General features: G+C 39.5%; 1 protein-coding gene across 1 annotated transcript; it reads right to left on the reverse strand.

The window, feature by feature from the left end:
* Positions 1–21749: 21749 nt before the first annotated feature.
* Positions 21750–22948, reverse strand: LOC138897307 (uncharacterized). The gene is made up of 4 exons (XM_070183270.1): positions 22811–22948; positions 22470–22585; positions 21979–22313; positions 21750–21808 (listed from the first exon to the last, which is right to left on the reverse strand). Exons 1-4 carry the CDS (start codon positions 22946–22948, stop codon positions 21750–21752), a joined length of 648 nt encoding a protein of 215 aa, XP_070039371.1.
* Positions 22949–23167: the final 219 nt, after the last annotated feature.

Raw genomic sequence — 23167 nt, forward strand, 5'->3', positions numbered from 1 at the left:
TCCAATTTCGGACGCGCTCCCAAAACCCGAATCACCATACGGAGCTATTCCCAGACTCGAAATCTCAAACGGACATCGATAACATTGAAATGCACTTCAACTCAAATTTATAAAATTTTTCCAAAATGCCAACTTCCACGATAGGCGTCGAAACGCTCCCGGGTCATCCAAAACCCGATCCGGACATATGCCCAAGTCTGAATTCATCATACGAACCTGTTGGAACCTTCAAATCCTGTTCCGAGATTGTTTACTCAAAAATCCAACCTTAGTCAATTCTTCCAACTTAAAGCTTCCGAAATGAGAATTTTCTTTTCAAATCAACTCAGAACATCCAAAATTTCAATTCCGACCACGCGTACCAATCATAATACCTGAAGTGAAGTTTCTCATGGCCTCAAACTGCTGAACGACATGCTAGACCTCAAAACGACCGGTCGGGTCGTTACATTCTCTCTCACTTAAACATACGTTCGTCCTCGAACGTGCTAAGAATTGCTCTGGGGTTGTCCAAAATCACTATTTAATACCTCGTGCACTTACCCGTGCTGCCACAACTCAGTTGAGCACACTAGCTCGAGCCAGTCTGAAGATTCTCCCTTTTTTCTTAGCCAAATAAGCCTTAGTGTCCAATTCCAACATCTGAAATTCTCTGCCAGGCCTGTTCCCATCATACGAGCACCGTATCAATCACTACCCAATGCACCGATAAATGATTGCATACCTTTGCTGAATTCACATTATGCACTGCATAACTCACATGACCATAATAACATCCTCTGATAACAATAGCCAAAATTCCACAAATCTGATGCTCGCAATGCACCTTCTGACATATATAAGTCTTGTTCCAACTCTTGCAATACCGCCACGACGGAAGAGATGTGTAGAAATTCATAACCAACTGCAGAGTCAACAAATCACTGAATCTCTCCCTTTGACTATAATCATCACCCCATTATGAACTAAATAATGGTATTTGCTCTTTAATATACTTCATATAATCCGATCGCACTGATCCCAGATCCCAAAAATCTCGTCTCACCCAATACAAGTTGCTCAGGCAACAAGCCACCCCAGACATGACAAAAAGCCTCATATGATGCCGCAATGTGCCAATAAGCTACGAACTCGAACGTGATACATAAGGACAACGAATCTCTGTAAGGGACTACTCAACCCACACAACTAATTAGAAAACCGAAAAGGTGTTATGAACCTTCCCCAGAAAATGAAAAACAAAACACATAAAAATAGATATAGGGGACTATAATCAACATCCCACTGTTGCGGCGTGCAACCCGATTCAAACAACACACCCGTGGCGGCGTACCACCCAATCCACACATAAACTCCATATAAAGAGATACTTACCGAGCTAAAATGCTCATTACTATAAAATACCCGAATATCGGCCACAAGCACACTAAGTGCATAATACCATCCTTCGGGAGACAGATAGCGCCATACGCTACAAAACTCAAGCACAACTAAGGTGCGGTATATGCTTTGAATCTCGAGGGCCATCTTGCTCACATAATTCCATCTCTATGCGGAACCCCAACACATAAGAAATTTACCAAGCTGTTTCACAACTCACACGGCACAATATAGTATTACATGAAATAGGCGATGACGAAACGACATCCAACGTCCGAATACTCCTCCACAAGGAGCGCTATGCTGAAATGAACACATCAGGCCTGATATAGAGCCCATATTCATATTTAAATCTATCCACAGACCTCAAGCCGATTATGATTGCACAGTACTAGGCTAATAATCTTTCAAGGGTCCATAATAACCCTTTTTCCCATAACACACAAGAACAACCATCATAACCAGAACAAACTTCCACAGTCCACCACCAAGTGAACCGAGCGCCCTCCAGGCATAAATTCTCACATGAACAATAGTACCGCAATCTCCATACTTGGTTCTAATCTTCGATCAATCCAGTGACTACATGTCACACTTATACAATCTCCCCATGGGACGTGCTCCCATGACCTTTCGCACCAGATAACAAGTCTGCACATCTATACCACCGGCCGCACAAATGCTGTAAAACAAATCAAAAATCCGAAATCACTACTCAAAGCCTCTTACACAGGACACCAATCTCAGGTGACGCTAAAAACAATGACTGCTGGCTCTAACCATCTGAGTTCTTTCTCGCTCATCCGAGCTCGTGACATTCTTGCTAACATCGAATCGCAACCTTGATCCTCAACTTCCAAATCCTATGCTGATCACTGCACTTAATCATGCCAATACGCAAGAGCACAAAAATTTCATTTTAACTTCCGAACTACTAATAGGCTAAACACTTCATCACATAGAAACTTTTTAATTAACTCATTCCAAGAGAACCATTGCAACACGCGACTGAATCCTCATATCCGCAGAAAATACCAACCTCAAGTAGTGGTCTAAACCACCATAACCCTCCCGCAATTCATCTGCACATAACAGGCCATAATACTTGAAAGCCTCCAAATAAGATCAGTTACGGCGACCGTCAAACCTCGCACGTACCGTCACCAATCACGTGAATAACCCAACACACTGAAGGAGTTGATCATTGCCATCACTATGCCGATTCAACAATTGCTAACCAAACCTGACTTCTCCTAATTTACTCTGGATCTTCCTTAGAAATAACAACATCTTCTTTATCAATATAACGAACTCAATCCGCACTCATCCTGAGTGACCCCATCTCACGAGATCACATTGTCCCCAAAAGCCACGAACCATCTCACACCGTCCTTGTGTGCACATCCACATCTTCAACTGGTACACCCATTCTAATATTTCCATTACGATTCTGAAGTTATTTTTCTCCCATTCTTCTATTGCTACACCACATACCGAAGATAACATAGAACACTCAAAAGCCTCTTTTATAATCCGCTGCAACAGCTTAATACTTAACCATACTACGGACTCGATATCTTTAGGCACCACACTTTAACTTTTGAATCCACTAGGACCGTTGTTGAGAGTCACCCACTTTGACTTGGTCCCGAATATAATCAAACTCCCAGGCTCTACTAGCACATGAATGCCCTTTCAAGAAGCACCCGGCTGAATCACTTTCTTTATAAATCACATTTACACGAAGCATAAATCCTGAATCTTCCCAACACCTGAACATGAGTTAATAAGGCCTAGTACAGCACACATTCCTCAATCCTTTGCTCAAATTACTGCGGATGTTCTCTCTTCCTTAGTCATAATACCCCACCAATATGCCGATAACCAGAAATCTCACAATTAGCCGACCATGCAATCCAACCGTAGGCAGTGGAACTCTCCCACTTAGCTTGAAGCTACCATTGCATAACTCTAGAACCCGTCAAGATTCTTTCTTCATCGTTGAACTGATCTTGCACAACCAACTCGCCAAATTCCTCGAAATCCTTCCATTTGACCTTTCATGAACACTCTGAATCACTAACCACATTCATATATTCGACCTCTTGCCGGATAACCAGTAGAATTCTTTCGTGACAGCCCCATCAACACCACACAACTGCTAACCTGCTCATAGGATATAACTCACTTATGGAAATTCCATGTCGACATCATCCAATGTCGCTGCACTAGGTACAATAACTACGAAATCAGTAACCCATCCTGAGCCCGTGCTCATTCACCAGCTGTACAGGTCTGTTCACTCCTCATGAACATCAACTAAAGGTGTGACAATACATTCCAATCCAAAGTCATGTTGTATCCTTCTTCATATCAAGCAACTCCCCCCTGTCATACCCAATCTTCATCAATATAGCAGCCAATACTAAGTCTGTAAACCTAGTCATGGTCCAGCATGAATCCCAAATCACTCTAAACTTTCTCAAGGAGTGTAGTCATCCTACCATAAAACCCATATGCTACCCTGCCCCAAAGGTGAATCGAAGAAAATCATAACACTGGCGAACTTAACACATTCAATCAAGGACGAAGACACCACACCTCGGATGAAGATTCCATCATACTAGAAAATACCAAACCTCGTTACTCTATTAACCCAAATCTGGACATTCATAGGCCAATTGTTTTACCTCCGCCTAAATAAGAAACTAAATCTCGAAACCATGCACTAAGTAAACCTCCTTCCAAGTCATTCACTGCCCCGACACATAGGCAAGCATCCTACCATCACATCAATACTATGTGACAACAACTCCTGAGCATCATACCAACCTGTGCATAGCCTCAAGGCTCTCAGAAGTACAGTTACAGGGCTGGAATGACAGAATATCCTTCCACAAGGCGACGACAATAGTCCAATCAACTACGCAAGGAGAAATATCCCGCAACACATCTGTAGTAAAATTACAATTCCTCAATTCCCGATTTACAACCAGCGATTCACGTCGCATAAGAGTGAATGGGAAAGAAATGAAGGCATAAGCCTCAAAGGAATCAAATCGCACGATGAGGAATCAAGAAGGGAAGTGCTCCTAACAGCCCTGTAGCCTCTCGAAGATAAGTACAGATGTCTCTGTACCGATCCGCAAGACTCTACTAGACTCGCTCATGACTCGTGAGACCTAAGTGAACCTAGTACTCTGATACTATGTTGTCACGACCCAAAATCCGTTAAAGGTCGTGATGGCGCCGGACACCACTGTCAGGCAAGCCAACACTAAAAAATTAATTAAATTCTCATTTTAATATTTTTGAAATCATAAATTTTACTCCAAATTATCTAGTAAAAATGAATTTACAGAATAAATAACAATGTTTTCCAATTCCAATGCTGAACATCCCATAATCATCCCAGAATCCGGTGCCACAAGTGCATGAGCATTTTCTAAGAATTTAAAATAAAATATAATAACTGTCCGGAATGCAAATTTGGACAGGAAAGAAAATACAATACTCTAAAGGAGACTCTACTAGTTGCGGGTCCTACATAAGATACAGCTCACCTAAGTCCCCGTGATAACCAAGCCTCCGCGCCCGCAAGGTCACTAGTCATATATGTCCTGTACAAAACGTGCAGCAAGTATAGTATGAGTACGTAAAACAATGCATACCTAGTAAGTGTCCTACCTAACCTCAAAGAAGTAGTGACGAGAGATCGACTCCGACACTTACTGTGGCCATCAATAATATAAGGTACAGTAAAGAAGTGAATGAATATGAGACACAGTAAATATATGAAACAGACAAGTATAAAATACGTGGTATAATTTCACTCTTTACAATTTACTCAAGCTCTCAACTATCGAGTACCCTACGTAACCGGAGCATATATATATATATATATATATATATATATATATATATATATATATATATATATATATATATATATATATATAGATGTAGTGGATGTCATCAAAGAGGTGGTTGTCATAATTCAAATCAGGGAAAAACTCTCAGATACACTGGCTTCTTGCCAAATGTTACGCACGATTCCATGAGGATAATATATATATATATATATATATATAGGAAATACCGAGGTGTACGGCCCGATCCAACATAAAAGTAAACTGTGCACTGCCGAGGGTCGAACGGCGCAAACCATTGATGCATCTATTAATCTGCCGAGGCGAACGGCCCACTCCCATGAGAGTGTGGTACATAAATCCTGTCGAGATGAACGGCCGGATGACATAAGAGTGGTAGAAGAAAATACCCCGCTTGCAAATCATACATGCGACGCGGTAGAATATAAATTTAAGAAATTTCCCAAGTCGCGGATCATACTTGCGACGCGGCCAAATGTAAATTTAACATTTAAAATCATATCTCTTTCTTGATTCTTTTCAAAATAAGGAAAATCCGGCTTGTAGCTTTTTAAGGAAATTACCCCGCTCGCGAAACATACATGTGACACGGTTACACATAGATTTCTTAAGGTTATTATGGTGTTCCTCAATTCTTTTCAGAAATACGAAGTTCAAATGAAAACCTTTAAGTTCCCAACTTTTCCTCAATTTCAACTCCTTTCGAAACGTTTAATAAGCTAACTCAATCTCGCCTCCTTTCAAGGAAAGAAATAGACATAAATTAAACAACAATAGCAACAAGGCATGATGTAAGCCTAAAACTACCCGGACATAGGCATAGTTTGTAGCTACATACGGACTCTCGTCACCTCGTGCGTACGTAACCCTCACAAATAGAATCACATAATAATTTAGTTCACCTATGGGGTTAATTCCCTCTTACAAGGTTAGAAAGGAGACTGACCTTGCTCCGAAATTCCATAACCGGCTCCTAAGTGGCTCCGACAATTCAAACCAATGATCGTCGCTTCAAAACTAGTCAAATATGACGCAACCGAATCAAAATATACTCTAATACTCATAATTAATCATTTTATAATAATTTCCAACTTCGTTCGAAAAGTTTATAAAATCACCCTCGGGCCCACGTGCCCGGATTCCAAACATTTTCGAGGATAAACTTTACCCATAACCCCATGAACTCAAATATATAATTTATTCTCCATTTCATGCCCAATTTCGTGATCCAAATCCAAGGATACAAATTTCTAGGTTTCCTACCAAAACCCCAAAATTTCTACAAATTTGCATGTCTAAATCCATATATAAACCATGTATTTACCTCACAATATGCGGGAATTACTTTCCTCATAATAGATGATGAAATCTCCTCTTCAAAAGATGCAAAAATCGCCCAACCAAAATTAAATGTGGAGGAAAATGACCAAATTTCGTATATAAAACTTCACTACCCAGGTCCGCCCTTCTTCACGATCGCGGAAAGATCATCGCGATCGCGAAGGCCAAAGACACACTACGCCCAATTTTCCTTTCGCGTTCGTGTTCCTCACAACGCGTTCGCAAAGCTTTCCGCCAACACTGCTTCGCGTTTGCATACCCAGCCTCGCGTTCGCGTAGGCCAAACATCCTCAGGCCCAGTCCTCATTTCCTTCTATGCGTTCGAGATTCCCTACTCGCATTCGCGTAGGTTCCTCAAGTTCTTCACCGCGCTCGCATCTCAACCTTCGTGTTCGCGAAGTCCAAATCCCAGCAGCCTCAAAGTTCCTCTTCACGAACGCGGGACTCCCTTCGCGTTCGCGAAGAAGGAAACCAGATACCGGATACAGCAGATGCAAATCATTCCGTTTGGTCCAAAATCACCCCGAAACACACCCGAGGCCCTCGGGACCCCGTTCAATCTCACCAGCCAGACCCATAACATAACACAAACTTGCTCGAGACTTCAAATCACATCAAACAACATCGAAATCATGAATCGCACCCTAATTCAAACTTAATGAACTTCGAAACTTTAACTTCTACAATCGATGACGAAACATATCAAATCACATCCGATTGTGCTCAAATTTTGCACACAAGTCACATTTGACATTATGGACCTACTCAAACTTCCGGAATTGGATTCCAAGTCCGATATCAAAAAGTCCACTTCCGGTCAAACTTCTCAAAAACCTTTAAATTTCTAGCCTTAGCCAAATGACTCCATAATGACATATGGACCTCCGAATCCACTTACGGACGCTCTCCCAATACCAGAATCACCATACGGAGCTATTCCCTGACTCAGAATCCCCCACGGACATCGATAACATTGAAATGAACTTCAACCCAAATTGATGAAATTCTTCCAAAATGCCAACTTCCACGATAGGCGTCGAAACACTCTCGGGTCATCCAAAACCCGATCCGGACATGCGCCCAAGTCCGAATTCATCATACGAACCTGTTGGAACCTTCAAATCCAGATTCCAATATTGTTTTCTTAAAAATCCAACCTTAGTCAATTCTTCCAACTTAAAGCTTCCGAAATGGGAATTTTCTTTTCAAATCAACTCTGAACTTCTGAAATTTCAATTCCGACCACGCATACCAGTCATAATACTTGAAGTGAAGTTGCTCATGGCCTCAAACTGCTGAACAACGCGCTAGACCTTAAGCCCTTAATCATCGACATTTGCTTATCTCTTTAGGGTTAGTGTTAAATGAAATAAAATGCTTCACTATAAATTTCTTTACTCTGTCTGACTTTACATTAGTTTCATTTGAATTCTTAATTACTTATGCTTGTTACAATTCTATCTTGGGCCTTATATTGATGCTATTTGTGTTTAAGTGCTCAGGCGGAGTTGTAGCTTGAATTTGGAGTCATTGAAGCTGCTATCGCTTGTTCGTTGTCTACTGGGCCTAATTTCCTTCAGGCCCAAACTATGAGTCTATTCCCACCCTTTTATCGCTTTATATGATTTGTTGTTACTCTTATGTATACAACACTGATAATATTTGATTGAATGTTTTCTTTTATCTCTTTGAGTTACTTTAACAACCTAGGCAAGCCTAAAAACTGTAGTTAAAAAAATAAAAGAAGTATTGTCTCTTAGTAGTTAAATAATTTTAATTTGTTAATTACTTATATTATCTAATTTCCATTCTTACTCGTACTAACTGCTTTCATAAAGCCTAATGAGAACTAAAACATATTTTCAAGGACGAAAATCTCTCTTTCTAAAATCCAAAAATCAAAAAAATGATTTCCAAAGTCGGGCTTTGCTACAAACCAAGCAAACACTACTGCAAATCAAAGGTCCTCAAATGATTTTTCTTCGGAACATGATTATAGATTTGAAATAAATTTCTAAGGTATATCAAAAGCCATTTCCTTAATAGTCCTTACTTTACACAAATAGCAACCTTATTTCGAAAGTCAAACATTTAAGACTTAACCCCATTTTACAAGATTAGTAAGTATAAGTATTATAAACCTATTTCCAACACTCTTTAGACATTTCAAACGCTTTTTTTCTTTAAAATAAAACCTATACTCTCTTTTCAAAGTATATATACTACTTCCTTTTCAAAATAATAAGTTTTAAAATATGACATAAGGTAAGCCATATACTTTTAAGCACTAACTAAGTAGAATATAGACATCAAATTCCCCAAACCTAGTCTAAGTCCTATGGAACTACCTTAGGTAGATTTTAGGGGGTGCCTAACACCTTCCCCTTAGAAGAACAAAACCCCTTACCCAAATCTCACTGGTTAGCAGACTAAGAGGATAATGATTTAAACAACTAAATAGGTATCATAGTATACCTTTAAATATTAGGTGGGGACTCTCTTTTATTATCAACAGGAAAACTACTAGTTGAATCTTATTTTGATTTCTGCAAAATAAGATGCATTAGTTGGTTTGATCGGACGGGGTCCCAAGGGGCTCATTGAGATCATGGGTGGTTTCAGACCATTATGACTGTGTCACATTACTGATTTCTGGTGTTGTTCTGGGGTGCTTCGCATTCGCATAGAGTGTTATGGGCTACAGGTGATTTTCTCATTGCCTTTGCGATGAAGTTCTCGCATTTATGGAGTATTGTGGAGGTTGGCTATCGTGTTCACATTGGCAGCTTCACGTTCGTGACATTTTGGAGAAGGCTAGTCAATAGCTTTTCGCATTCGTGTAGTTGAGAGGCTAGATGGTCTTCACATTTGCGCTTTGTCTCTCACATTCGCTCAGTTGAGAGGCCAGTTGGTCTTCACGTTCGCACTGGGATGTCGCGATCGCGTTAAAGTTTTTTGGTTCTGGGTGGTTTTGTTCTTTGCGAACACATGTCTAGGGTCGCGTTCGCGTTGTGTACAGCTGGGGCAGATTATTCAAGTTGCCAATTTTAGGACTTTACACATTATTTCATACTTTAAGCCCTAGAATTCAAAAGAGAAGATTTTGAAAAGCAATTTCACTACTACATTGGAGGTAACAAATTCTCACTTGGATTTGGCTTTACATCTTGATTACCCATGGATTTTTACACCTACATCTTGGAATTTTAAAAGGAAATTTGGGGTTTTTTCCTACACTTTAAGAGAGTGTATTTTGGGGATTTGAGTACGATTTGGAGTCGATTTTGCAAATTAATTATAAATTTGGACTCGGCAAGTTATGTGTTATTGGATTTTGGTATTGGTTTTAGATTTCGGGCACGCTGGACCAAATTGACTTTTGTTGACTTGGAGATTTCTTCAAAAGATCAAAGCTTTATGGATTGGGATCATTTTCCGTGGTATTGTTGATTTATATGGATGTTGTTTGGCTTAGATTTGCACTATTGGAGAGCTAGATCGAGGTTTTTACGCGATTTGAGGTTGAAGACTAGCCCGAATGAGGTAAGTAACTTGTCTAAACTTGGATTTGAGGGTAACTCCCTTTTGTCTATGGTATTTGTTATGTGTTGTGGGAGTGCATATGCAAGGTGACGAGTGTTTATGCGTGCATTGTGGTTATTCATGATCCGAGTAGTTCTTAGGCTATTATATGCGTTGTTTTGCTATCATGCTTCTTTGATACCATGTTTTCTCCATTTGTATGTATACGTGAGTCATTATTCATGATAAAAATCATGTCTAGGATATCTTTTTAATTGTTCGAGATATGATAGGGAAATTTTGCTATGTTGAGCTATTTGCCTTAGCCGTAGAAATACTGTTAAGTCATGATAATTGTATCTGCATGTTATATCTCTGTCTTCTTCAGGCATGGAAATTTGTTGTGTGTTGTGATTTTCTCCTGAATTGAGCTTATTGGAAGGTTTCTAGTTAATAAAGTGTATATCCTATTCGTGATTCAGAGTTGATAATGGGATCCTCATGTTTTAGCATTTTAGCATGACAGATATGGTGAGCTGTATGGAAATTGTGTTGGAGGAATAAGGTTGCGGTTTAGAAAGGGAGGTCTTGAGTTCTACTTAGTATGAGAGATTTCAGATGTTTAAGAGTGTGCTAACGCTGCTTCGTATTGCCTGAGAAGGGTTGTCTTATGGTAAATGTATTATGTATCGGTTTGTGGACGCTTGGCTTGTATTATAGAAATCATATGGTCAATGGCCATTGATGCTCAAGTTCTTCTACTTTGTATAGAAGGTTATGGGAGAAACTTCCATGGAGCAGTTGTGTATGCGTATTATGTCAGTCGTATAAGGGAAAGAGCTAGAGATCAGATATGGGAATTTTGGTATTCTCACAGTTTAGAGATTTTATTTCCTGAGAGGTGGACTATAACCCTGGTCACGAACTGTGGAAGTGTATTCAGTATTTGAAAACTGATTGTATATGTCATGGTTAGAGCCACCATGGACTTTGGGATGGCTATTGACTTATCGTGGAATGGCTCGAATCGATTTGGAGGCCCATTGGTAGGCCTAATAAGAATGTGTATTCTATATTATACTGGATTTGTTTGCTCAGCGCAGCGTTTACTATGGGTGTGTCATCAGGAAAAATGGATGTTATTCTTGCCTTGATATATTTCATGTGTTACTTCCTTATGCTACGATGGGTTGTGATACGACTCGGCTATTCACCCGCATGTTGTGGTTTTTATTTGGGCCTTGTGGATATATATGAGCGAGATGGGTCTTGAGGTGCTGGCTTACTTGTTCCACCATAGGCGTGCTTGGCCTTTTGTGCGTAGTATACTATCCGCCTTCACATGGTTATGTTTATGCACTATACGTGCTTGTTCTGGTCAAACACGTGTTTAATGAGTATGAGCATTTTGGCTCGATGGGTATTCCTATGTGGATCGGGTTGCATGACAAAATAGTATTATATGTGGATCGGGTTGCATGACAAAATAGTATTATATGTGGATCGGGTTGCATGTCGCAACGGTATTGTATGTGGATCGGGTTGCATGCTTTATGCTACAACGGTATTATGTGTGTATTAGGTTGTATGCCGCAATGAGATTTTGATTGGGTGTGATTCCTCATGTCTATTTTGTGTGTTTTGTTTCTCCCTTGTGGGATGGATTCGGAGCATTATGCTCTTATGGTTGTATCTGCTAAACTTGTATGACAGTTTCTTTTCGGTTCTCTTTCCATTATTGATCATATTTGAGCGGCTATTTATTGGTGCATGGATCACGTCATATGAGTTCCTTGATGATATTTGATGTGGCATGTCAGTCGAGCAGCTTGTACTCGGTGAGACAAATATTTGTACCTAGAATCAGTGTTATTGAATTTTGTATAAGGAATGTTTGGAAGAAGAATGTCACAAATCGGTTCAGAATTTAGCAATGATTATCGCCGGGCGAGAGAATTCCATGACTTATTGATTCGATGGATGGTTATAATTTTCTACATGTTTCTGCATCATTAGCGGTGTTGCGAGGTTTGGAACAAGGTTTTATTTTTCATGAGGTATAATACTGATATCGGGTTTGGTTATGAGCAGCTATTGTGGTTGGAAGATATTGCTATGGGCATGTGGGTTATGCGGTACATCGTGTGGTTACACCTTGGAAGTATACTTATGCTTTGATGCGGCTTGTTGAGATTGATATACTATATATATATATATATATATATATATATATATATATATATATATATATATATATATAAGAATATGATCTTAAGGGAGCTGGGAAGTTAGAATTTGGTCCTATTGATTCTTAATCTAAGGTTGAAGGAAGAATTTTAGTTCGGATGGTCTAATGGACTTATGTTGTTTGCGATGACGTGTGATCACTCATGGTCATGTCTATGATGAGTTATGCAGTGATAATGACAATTTGGGAACGACTCTTGGCACGTTCGAGGACGAATGTATGTTTAAGTGGGAGAGAATGTAACGATCCAATCGGTCATTTTGAGCTTTAGCACATTGTTTTGCAGTTTGAGACCTTGAGTAGCGACTCATTATGACTTGCGTGTATGGTTATTGTTTATTTTTTAGGTTCATAGTTGATTTGGAAGAGTAATTCTCAATTCGGAAGCTTTAAGTTGGAAAACTTAACCAAGGTTAGACTTTTGAGTAAATGACCTTGGAATCGGGATTTGAGGGTTTCAATAGGTTTTTATGGTGATTTTGGACTTGAGAGTATGTTTGGATTTGAATTTTGATGTTCCTAGAAGGTTTCGACTCTATTTGTCGAAACTTAGGAATTTGAGGAATTGGATATTCATAAGTTTGTCCGAGAGTAGAGTTTGATGTTATCGGGGTCAGATTTATCATTTGGGAATCTGGCGTTGTTGCGGGAAATGGAATTGGAATGTTGTCATTTGGGATTGGTGTGCAAAGTTTGGGTTCATACCGGATTGGTTAGATTTGAGTCGGACGCTTGGTTCAATGTTGGATGCTTATGAACTCAAGAGATTGATCTTGTTCGTTGACTCTTGGTTTTGATCTTAATTTTGGTATTTTGAGCCTTCGGATAAGTTTCGATAATGTATTTAGACTTGTTGGTATGATTGTATGGGGTCCTGAGGGGATCGGGTGTGATCTGGGGTGGTTTCGAACCATTTTAGTTGTGTTTCATTGCTGATTTCTGGTGTTTTTCTGGTGTGCTTTGCGTTCGCGATCAGAGTGTCATGACCGCGTAGAGTGTTCTGGGCTGCAGGTGATTTGTTCATCGCGTTCGCGGTGAATTTCTTGCGTTCGTGGAGTATTGTGGAGGTTGGATAGCGCGTTCCCAAAGTCAGGTTCGCGTTCGCGAAGTTTTGGAGACGGTTGATCAGTAGCCTTTCGTGTTCGCACTTTGTCTCACGCGTTCGTGCAGTTGAGAGGCCAGTTGGCATTTGCGTTCGTGTTGGGGATGTCATATTCATGTTGAAGGTTTTTGGCGCTGGGTGGTTTTGTTCTACGCGAATGCGGGCCTAGGGTCGTGTTCGCGTTGTGTACAGATGGGGCAGATTATTTAAGTTGCCAATTTTGGGATTTTACACATTACTTCATATTTCGAGCCTTAGGCTTCGAGAAGAGGAAATTTTGAAGAGCAATTTCACTACTACATTAGAGGTAAGCAATCTTACTTTGATTTGGCTCTATATCTTGATTACCCATGGATTTCTACACATAAAACCTGGAATTTTGAAAGGATATTTGGGGGTTTTGCCTACACTTTAAGAGAGTGTATTTTGGGGATTTGAGTACCGATTTGGTCTCAGTTTTGGAAACTAATTATATATTTGAACTCGATAGGTTATGGGTTATCGGATTTTGTTATTGGTTTCGGATTTCGGGCATTGCGGGGGCGGGTTGACTTTTGGGGATTTCTTCAAAGATCGAAGCTTTATGGATTGGGATCGCTTCCTATGCATTGTTAATTTCCTTAGATCATGTTTGGCTTGGATTTGCCTGGTTAGAGAACTAGATCAAGGTTTTTACGCGATTCGAGGTTGAAGACTAGCCTGAATGAGGTAGGTAACTTGTCTATACTTGGATTTGAGGGTAATTCCCCGTTAGTTATGGTTTGTTATATGTTGGGGTGATGTATATACAAGGTGACGAGCTTTTATGCATGCACTGTGATTATTCATGATCTAGGTAGTTCTTAGGCTATTATATGCCTTGTTTCTCTATCATGATTCTTTAATACCATGTTTTCTTCAATTGCATGACTATGTGAGTTATTATTCATATTAGAAATCATATCTAGGCAATCTACTTAATTGTTTGAGGAATGATAGGGCTATTTTGCTATGTTGAGCTATTTACCTTAGCCGTAGTCATACTATTTAGTCATGAGAATTATATTCACGAGTTATATCTTTGTCTCTGTGCACCTTTTGATATGTTATCTGACATGTTATTAAAGTCCTTGTATGTGACACGAGTTTAAGCTGAATTTGTGGTACATTGTTATATTCCATATGGTAAATGGATTATATTTCTATGAGATGTTGGCATATGGAGACTTGAGTGAATCGATGCTTGATCTTGGGCTATAGAGTCGTGTTGGTATTGATATTGAGATGATGCATACTCCAGGCCCCACATTGGGCTAAGTGTTACTGATTATGGGGCGACGCATGCATCATGCCCCATGTTGGGCTATATGATATTGATTGTTGACTTAGATCTGATCGGCGCTTGGGCAAGGACTAGCCCCTCCGGAGTCTGATATTCACCGTGAGTGCAAGGATAGGGTCATATATGTGCTTGAGTAAGGGACTTATGTCAGGCACCCGTACAGTGTTATCTTTGTCTCTGTGCACCTTTTGATATGTTATCTGACATGTTATTAATGTCCTTGTATATGACACGAGTTTAAGCTGAATTTGTGGTACATTGTTATATTCCATATGGTAAATGGATTATATTTCTATGAGATGTTGGCATATGGAGACTTGAGCGGATCGATGCTTGATCTTGGGCTATAGAGTCGTGTTGGTATTGATATTGAGATGATGCATACTCCAGGCCCCACATTGGGCTAAGTGGTACTGATTATGGGGCGACACATGCATCATGCCCCATGTTGGGCTATATGATATTGATTGTTGACTTAGATCCGATCGGCGCTTGGGCAAAGACTAGCCACTCCGAGTCTGATATTCACCGTGAGCGCAAGGATAGGGTCATATATGTGCTTGAGTGAGGGACTTATGTCAGGCACCCGTACAGTGTTAAGCGTGTGTATGTATGTGCGTGAGGGTGCATGGGATTTGAGCCACGCATCGTGAGTGTGCTTAGAGTATGTTCAGGGGCATTGTGCCAAGCACTATGAATGGGTTGAGAGTTGTTTATACTTGATGATTTTAACTGTAAAAATGTTGATATGGCATGTATGACTAATATGCAGGTGTGGATCTCTATTAACCCTCATGCTAGTAGGTATTTGGTATCTGTACATTAGGATTTGAGCTTGATATCGCAGTTTTATCCTGTTAAATACACATTTAAGTGAATTATATGGAAGTTTATGCCTTGATTGTTACTGGAAAGCATGCCTATTTTTCCTATTATTGTATTAAGTTGAACCTGTTATCATTTGAGTTGTTCACTTTCATATGTTATTATTCTACTATTATTGTTGTCGTTCGCTGTGGAAAATGAGCATCGGACCTTGCCTATCTCGTTACTTCTTTCAGCCCAAAGTTAGGCATGTTACTTATTGAATACATGGCGTAGGTTGTACTCATACGACACTCTGCACTTCGTGTACAGATAAAGGTATTATTGGTCATGGTTGTAGTCCGTGAGCCGGATCCAAACTAGTGGGAATTCTCAAGGTAGCACTGTTGCTCCGTTCGCATGCCTTGAATTCCCTTCCATATTTTTATGTTAGCAATGTTTAGTCTTTCATACATTATTGTACTTGATTCAGACCCTGTATTTACTTATTCTTTAGAGCTTATGCACTCGGTGACACTAGATCATGGGATGGTTTATTCATGTTGTGGCTATTTACCTCAGTTAATTATTATTTTTTCCACTGTTGAGACCATTTAATGTTGCTATCTAAGTTCGTTTCTTCTTATTGATTGATGGCTTGCCTAGCAAGTGGTGTTGGGCGTCGTCACTGCTCCGGTGGGAGTTTTGGTTAGTGTTCTATGTGACTTACCGATAACTTGAGTTATGATCTTAGTGAGAAGACAACTTTTATAAAAGCATTGTCTCAACTCACCTAAGTTCTTCATTTGAGCATCCTTGTTGCTTCAATCCAAAAGATTCAATTTCTCAAATCAATCTCTACACAATTACATTAAGAATCGATTTTAAAAGTTCCATTATTTCCAACCATAGAAACCCTAGGTTTTCTTCTCCTTATTTTTATGGTTCATAATTAATCTATGTTTTTATAGTAGTATATAGGAATGAATATCAACCATAAAACATTCTAACAATCTTTGTTGAGAGCGGTTACGAAGCTTACCTTAAATTACGAAACCCTAGGTTGGCAGAGAGATCTTGTTCTTTGGTATTATGTTGAGAATCTAGAAATTTCAAGATGGAATAATGTTAGAGTTGATACTTGGAAGTAGTATTCTAACATTAATCGCGTTTAAAACTCACAAGATAGTATTAGAACCCTTTGATGATTTGAGGATGAAAGGAGAGGTTTAATCTTTGAAGAATAATGCTTTTTTCTCTTGCCCCGTCCCTTTATCTCAATTTTTTGCCTTGGGCGCTTCAGCCACCACCATGCGGTCCCCACAGTGCTCAAGGAAAAGGTTGATCTATCTTGGGTGCTATAGACGTCGCCCACGGTATCACGACTCAAAATTCAACTAAAGGTCGTGATGGCGCCTAACTCGCTTACTAGGCAAGCCAACACTCACATCAACAACAGGCTTTGATTATTAAGCCATTAACTAATTCATAATATAAAAACAAGGTGAAATATGACATAACTCAAATATCAAATGTGCAGAAACCTCAGACATGATCTACACATGACCACAACTGCCTCACAAACTCTACCAATAGCCGAGTGTCACTACTATTTACAAGCATCTAATAAGAGTACAAGATCTCAATTGAGTATAAAGTTTGTCCTAAAATAACAAAGATACAAAGAGATATATAAAGAGTAGGGAAGGGGGAATTCATGTGGTGCAGATCAGATCAAGTAAGCATCTCACCATGGAGTCTCCAAAAGCACTCCTACTACGTTGGGTGAACAAAGCCAATCTTCGAACCTACACAAAAATGTGCAAAAGTATAGTACGAGTACAGAATACGGTACTCAATAAGTATCAAGTCTAGCCTCGAAGAAGTAGGGGCGAGAGGTTAATAGTCGGACCTACTATCAGTTCAATAATCATAAGAGATATAAACAACATATAGAATAAAGCATGACATTATCAATCAAGTCTACTAGTAAAAAAGCATAGTAAAGCTGGTATGCTAACATGATTTCCATACAAGAGATCGCATACAATATCAGATATTTCAAATCTTCCATAATCATGATACGTGTCAAATAACAATCAGGTAAAATAAGATCCACTACATGAGTCTAAGTTACCATTGCACACTCACAATCCAATATCAACTCTCACCGCATATCTCTACATATCCAACACTGGCAGATTGTCCAAATCAATACCTATATGAGTATCACGTGCTCGCAGGGCTCAAAATAACATGGGTAATTACCTAACTCTGGATGGTGCTAAATCCAAGCGGCGTTATAGCATGCAACCCGATCCACAAATATTCTCATGGTGGCGTGCCACCCGATCCACACATATACTCGTGGTGGTGTGCCACTCGATCCACACCTAATACTCATTGTAGTAATTTATAGGAACTAATATCAACCATAAACCTTTCTAACAATCATTTTTGAAAAAGGTTATGAAGCTTACCTTGAATTATGAAACCCTAGGTTGGTAGAGAGATCTTGTTCTTGAGTATTTTGTTGAGAATCTAGCAATTTCAAGATGGAATATTGTTAGAGTTGATGTTTTGAAGTTGTATTCTAACATTAATAGCGTTGAAAACTCACAAGATAGTATTAGAACCCTTGGATGATTTGAGGATGAGAGGAGAGGTTTATCTTTGAAGAAAGAAGCTATTTTCTCTTGCCCGTCCCTTTATCTCAGTTTTTCTCCTTGGGCGCTACAACCACCACCTTGCGGTCCCTATTGTGCTCAAGTAAAAGGTTATTCCTAGTTTGGGCGCTATAGCCGCCGTCAGCGGTGTCACGACCCGAAATTCACCTAAAGGCCGTGATGGCGCCTAACTGGCTTACTAAGCAAGCCAACACTCACATCAACAACAGAATTTGATTATTAAGCCATTAACTAATTCATAATATAAAAACAAAGCAAACTATGACATAACTCAAATATCAAATGTGCATAAATCTCAGACAGCGTCTACACAATTGACCACAACTACCTCACAAACTCTACCAAAACTCGAGTGTCACAACTATTCAAAAGTATCTAATAAGAGTACAAGATCTCAACTGAGTATAAAGTCTGTCCGAAAATAACAAAGATACAAAGACAAATATAAAGAGTAGGGAAAGGGGACTCCATGTACTGCTGATCAAGTAAGCACCTCACCACGAAGTCTCAAAAAGCACTCCTACTCCGATGGGCGAGTACCTCCAAAACCAGTCTCAGAACCTGCACCAAAATTTTCTGAAGTGTAGTATGAGTAAAAAACACGATGCTCAATAAGTATTAAGTTTAGCCTCGTAGAAGCAATGGGTCAATAGTCGGACCTACTATAAGCTCAATAATCATAAGAGGCATAAACAACATATATAATAAAGCATGACATTATTAATCAAGTCTACCAGTAAAAAAACACAGTAAAGTTGGTATGTTAACAAGCTTTCCAAATAAGAGATTGCACACAATATCAGATATTTCAAGTCTTTAACAATCAAGATATGAGTCAAATAACAATTAGGTAAAATAATAGTCACTGCATGAGTCTAAGCTACCAATGAATACACACAATCCAATATCAACTCTCACCGCACATCTCCACATATCCAACACTATAGAGTATCCAAATCAATACTAATATGAGTATCACGCAATCACAGGCCCAAAATAACATAGGTAATTACCTAACTCCGGGTGGTACCAAATCCAAGCTCCATTGTAGCGTGCAACCCGATACACAAATATTTTCGTGGCAGCATACCACCCGATACACACATATACTCATGGCAGCATGCCACCCGATCCACACCTAATACCCATGGCGGCGTGCCACCCGATCAACTCAACATCATAAATAACCAATATCTACTCATAATATTTGTGGTACCGGAGTTCTTAGCTTTTCACAATATTGAACTCTCAAGCTCATAGATATATGTATGAGATAAAATTATTAAAGGCATCAAATCATAATAATAGAAATGCAGATAAAAGCACACAAAGCTAAAAGGTGGCTATGGCTAATCATGTACTTTAATTGTTTTCCATAATTCAATAATTAATTCTTCTCATAATATTTATCATGAATGAAATAAGATATTCTACCACCAATCATTTATCAATAAGATAAGTATATGACTACGGCTCAACAAAAGGGTTCAATATAGCAAAACAATCATTTATGTCCAATTCACAAGTCATAACCCTACGCATACTTCTAAGCAACAATTTCATTTCATAACATAGTCATAAAATCAACGAAACATGAATAAGAAATTCACATAGTCCAAACAAGGCATAATCCTAAGCCAAACATTTACCAGATATGGCTGACCTAGCTATGCATCTATGCTCATCTCTTCGCATAGACGTGGCTCCTAAATCGAGCAACAAGTAGCAAATAGATCACCTATGGGGAGAATTCACTCTTATAAGGATATACAAAGAGACTTACCTCCACCCGGTAGTCTTCAACCTACCAAAATAGCCTTCCCTTACAATTCAATCTTCAAACGAGTTGAATCTAGTCAAATATAACTCAATAACATCAAACAAAATCATAGGAATTAATTCAAAACAATAAAGCTTCAATCTTTACTAAAATCCTCAAAAGTCAACAAAGGTTAACTTGGGCCCAGATGGTCAAAACCTGAGTTAAGGGGTAGATCCTGATTACCCATAACTCCACGAGTCCAAATATGTAATTAGATTCTAAAATCGGGCCAAACCGGTAATCGAATCCCCAAAATATATTATGTAAAATAGTAGACAAAAAACCCAAAAATTCTCTTTCAAATTTATGTTTTAAGTGTGTAAATCCATGGGGAAACAAGATATATAGTCAAATCCAAGTAGAAATTACTTACCCTCAAAATTATGGTGAAAATCCCTTCCAAAATCGCCTCTAGTCGAGCTCCAATACTCAAAATAGTAAAATATGAACTAATCCTCGAAATATAATAAGGTGCCAGGAAATCTCGCTTCTGAAAACAAATAGCCACTTCTGCGATTCCGCTTCTGCGGATTAATGCTCGCATCTGCGAGCCTCCCCACACAGGCCTGAAGTCGCATCTGCGCAACAAGGAAAGCTTCTAAGAAGTTAAAGGTGCGACAAAAACTCCGCTTCTGCGTAACCACAGATGCACTCGCATTTCCGCACCTGCGTTCCTCATATTTCCACGACAACTTCGCAGGTGCGACTAATTCTTTGCTTCTGCAAAATCGCACCTGCGCAAATTCCATCGCAGGTGCAGCACACCAATACTAGATCTGCCAATATCTGTCAAATTGATCTAGAATCAATTCGAATCACACCCGAGCCCACCAGGCCCTCATCCAACTATACCAACAAATCCAGATACATAATAACAACCTATCCAAATGCGCAAAACTCCACAATTAACATCCAAACTAAGAAATCGAATATCAAAATCCAACTCTTAACTTCCAACTTCCCATCTTCACCAAACATGTCCAAATCACACTTAAACATCCCGGATTTCAACCAAACTCTGCACACAAGTTCCAATCAACTAAATGAATCTATCCAAAATCCTGAAACACCAATCGAACCTCGATAATATCAAAGTCAACTCCCGGTCAAATATATGAGCTCTCCAAACCTTGAAGTTGCCAACTTTCGGCAAATAGAGCTAAAACTTTCCATGAACCTCCAAATCCAAATTCGAAAATACGCCTATCTCCAAAATCATCATATGAACCTACTAAGCCCAATCCAAGGGATTTTACTCAAAAGTCACACCTAGGTCAACTCTAGCAACTTAAGCTATCCAAAATGGAACTAAGTGTTCCAATTCATTCCCCAACCTCCCCAAAAACAAACCAACCATCCTCGCCAGTCACAAAATAAATAACAAGCATACGGAAAATATCAAATAGGGAAACAGGGCTCAAATACACAAGATGAGCGGTCGGGTCATCACATTCTTCCCCCTTTTAAACAAACGTTAATCCTCGAACGGGTTTAGAATCATACATGGAATTCCAAAGTTATAAGGATATATGCTCCATATATCATGCTTGGTCTCCAAAGTCGCTTCCTAGACCGGTTGACCCCTCCACTGAACCTTTACTGATGCAACATTTTTTGTCGCAACTTCCAAGCCTACTTATCCAAAATGGCCACCGGCTCTTCTTCAGAAGACAGTTTCTCATCTAACTGCACTGTATTGAAATCCAATACATGTGACAGATGATCATGATACTTTCGAAGTATGAAAAAATAGAACATCGGATGAACTCCCAACAAGCTGGGTAGCAAAGCAAGTCTGTAAGATACCTCACCCACTCTCTCTAATACCTCAAATAGACCATATACCAAGGGCTTAACTTGCCTTTCTTACCAAATCTCATCACACCCTTCATATGTGACACTCTAAGAAGAACCTTCTCACCTCCAATGAAAGCTACATCTCGCACCTTCCTATTAGCATAACTATTCTGCCTGGATCGTGTTGTACGAAGTCGCTCCTGAATCAACTTTACCTTCTCCAAGGCATCACGAACCAAATTTTTGCCTAATAACCTTGCCTCTTCATGCTCATACCAACTAACCGGAGAACGACTTCGCCTCCCATATAAGAACTCATATTGAGCCATCAGGATACTAAATTGGTAGCTATTATTGTAGGAAAAGTCCGTTAATAGTAGAAACTGATACCACTCACCTCTGAAATCAATAATGCAAGATCTCAACATATCCTCTAAGATCTGAATGGTACGCTCAGACTGCCCATCTTTTGAAGGTGAAATACAATGCTTAGCTCAACCTACGTGCCCAACTTCTGAGTGCCACGCTCTGACACGATCAGAGTTAGGTGATTACCCATGCTGAATAGCTCTCCAAAAGTATGATGTAAACTGAGTGCCACGATCTGAGATGATAGAAACAAGCACACCATGCAGATGACCAATCGCTATGATGTTGATCTGAGCCAACTTCTTTGAAGTGTAAGAAGTAATGATCAGAATGAAATGTGCAGACTTGGTTAGTTTGTCCACAATGACCCAAACATCATCAAATCTCCTCAAAGGTTGTGTAAATCCTACCCCAGAGTCCATAATATCGTGATCCCACTTCCACTCTCATATACCTAATCTTTAAAGCGAACCTCCTGGTCTCTAATGCTTATACTTAACCTGCTGACAATTAAAACACCATGAAACCTGTACAACAATATCTTTCTTCATCCTCCGCCACCAATAATGCTGCTTCAAGTCACGATACATCTTCATAGCTTCTGGGTGGATAGAATACCTCAAACTATGAGCCTCGTCAAGAATCAACTCCCTCAAATCATCCATATTAGGAACACAGATCCGACCCTAAAGTCGTAGTACACCATTATCACCAATAGACACCTCTTTAGCGCCACCTTGCAATACTATGTCCGTAAGGATAAGCAAATGGGGATCATTGTACTGACGAGGCTTGATGTGCTCAAACAAAGATGACTTCACAACAACGCAAGCAAGAACACTGCGGGTCTCAGACATATCCAATATCATGAACCTGTTGGCCAA

This window comes from Nicotiana tomentosiformis, chromosome 8 (genome assembly GCF_000390325.3).
Source record: "Nicotiana tomentosiformis chromosome 8, ASM39032v3, whole genome shotgun sequence".
Classification (NCBI taxonomy): domain Eukaryota; kingdom Viridiplantae; phylum Streptophyta; class Magnoliopsida; order Solanales; family Solanaceae; genus Nicotiana; species Nicotiana tomentosiformis.

Coding starts and splice junctions, on each gene's coding strand:
- LOC138897307 (XM_070183270.1), bottom strand. CDS start 22,948: ATGGATGATTTGAGGGAGTTGATTCTTGACGAGGCTCATAGTTTGAGG. Junction 22,586..22,810: donor AGAAAGATATTGTTGTACAG/GTTTCATGGTGT, acceptor TACACTTCAAAG/AAGTTGGCTCAGATCAACAT. Junction 21,809..21,978: donor GATGAGATTTGGTAAGAAAG/GCAAGTTAAGCC, acceptor ATTTCAATACAG/TGCAGTTAGATGAGAAACTG.